The sequence below is a fragment of the Gekko japonicus genome, unplaced genomic scaffold (genome assembly GCF_001447785.1).
Source record: "Gekko japonicus isolate JY-2015 unplaced genomic scaffold, Gekko_japonicus_V1.1 scaffold1095, whole genome shotgun sequence".
NCBI lineage: Eukaryota > Metazoa > Chordata > Lepidosauria > Squamata > Gekkonidae > Gekko > Gekko japonicus.
The window spans coordinates 90,174-91,848 of NW_015172036.1; the positions used below are offsets into that span (position 1 = coordinate 90,174).

Sequence of the window (1,675 nt, forward strand, 5' to 3'; positions counted from 1 at the left end):
GGGGGGTTGAGCAAATTCCTACACTCGTCTTGGGTGGATGTAGGAATATGCAGGAAGTTTTCCAGAGACAGATTTCCCCTGAAACACCCTATGGGCTCCCCACAGGAAGCCAGACTGTGCATTCCTCTAACTCAGCTGCACAGCCTGCCGAAGAACAGCACTGGATCAAACGCCCCCTGTTTAAGGGCTACTGGAAGACAACTGGCCATCAAAATTAGGATCACCTGTACAGACTTTAACACACACAGCAAACAGGAAGGTCACCTGACCAACCATGCCTATAAAGCCTGATTTCATTTCATCCAAGAGTCAACAACTCCTTAAACATTACAACTATGCACTGCTATGCAAACAGGCCTCGAGATACCAGCCTGAAATGGAGATGATATATGTATTTTAAAAGTGGAGATATTTTTAGGCTCTCCAGAGACCCCTTCCCTCTCATCCCCACACTGCCTTCAGTGTCCTGGTTGTCATGCCAACGAAGAGTTGGGATGCAGCTTTTTCCGTTCTCTGGAAGCGCAGCTCATCTCGCTACACATCTACCCTCACCCCGTGGGGTGGACGGAGAGGAGGGAAGGAAAATATTTACACTAGACTCCCCCGCCCCGCAGAGGGCAGGTATCCCTCGCGCCCCTCAGCCCAAACCCCAGACTGAGCAGCCCCAGCCCTCCCTTCCCTTCCCTTCCGCCCCAGCTGGGCCTTGGGCCGCGATCCCCTTCTCACCGATAACGACGCGCAGGTGCTTGAGGCGGGTGAGCGGGTCCTTGCGGGTGTCCAGCACCTTCTGTGTAGATTTCCGCACATCGCCGTGGGGCTTCTTGGAGAACATCCCGCCCGCGAGGGGCCCCCCCTGGGGGCCTTGGACTGGGTCCTCCTCCTGCAGCTACAGCCTCCGGGACACCACCACCACCCCAACTCAGGAGGAGGCGCGCTGCGGCCTCTGGATCTGCGCCCCCGCCTCAAGGTCCCTACATAGCAAACAATGCCGCTCCGAAGCGGCGGGTGCGGCCGGCGCACTCTCAAGAGGGGGAGAGGGGAGTGCGGGGAGGCAGGGCTGGCTTTGGGCTCCCCCCCCCCCCAACACCTTTTTTCTCCTCCTCTTCCCTACTCGCTTCCCACTGCTTCACGACAGCCGTCAGGTGCGAATTCCATCGTCGCCACGGCAACCAACTTTGCTCTGACGTCATTGCCGGGGGACTCAAAAGGGAGTGACTGAGAGGGAGGGACGACCTTTTGGACGCAAATCTTTAAGGCCGGAGAAGAAAAGAGGGGGTTGAGTGCCGATTGTGCTCTGCTTTCTCGGCTTTGCGTGGCCTCTTTGAAAAGAGGAGAGACGTCGCAAGGAGCGATCCTGTCCTGGTTTTATTTAAGCTGTGAGGTTCATTGAGCAGCGAGCGTGATCAAAAAGTCGCTTTTACTGCTCGAATTTGGAAGTGTGTAAACTAACTTAACGCAGTTTCCGGCAGCGGTGCAAATAATGATAGAATCCCACAAAATGCGAAATGTAAAGTTTTTAGGAAGAAATTTCGGAATTGAGTCCACAAAAGATGTCAGAGTGTGGATCACAACAGATGGATCTAAAGCCCCCAGATGGATCTAAAACTACAGGCAGGTTTACAATAAAAGATGTCTGTATATACATTTCTTTCCTAACCTCTTCCGCTTCTTTACA

At 53.9% G+C, this 1,675-nt stretch overlaps 1 protein-coding gene across 1 annotated transcript in view; it reads right to left on the reverse strand.

The window, feature by feature from the left end:
- Nucleotides 1-1,008, reverse strand: part of LOC107118335 (ral GTPase-activating protein subunit alpha-1-like) — a gene marked incomplete at its 3' end in the record, with an annotated part of 88,292 nt that extends 87,284 nt beyond the window's left edge. The window contains exon 1 of the mRNA XM_015420641.1: nt 727-1,008. Coding sequence (XP_015276127.1) covers nt 727-832 — 106 coding nt within the window. The remainder of the gene's footprint in view (nt 1-726) is intronic.
- Nucleotides 1,009-1,675: the final 667 nt, after the last annotated feature.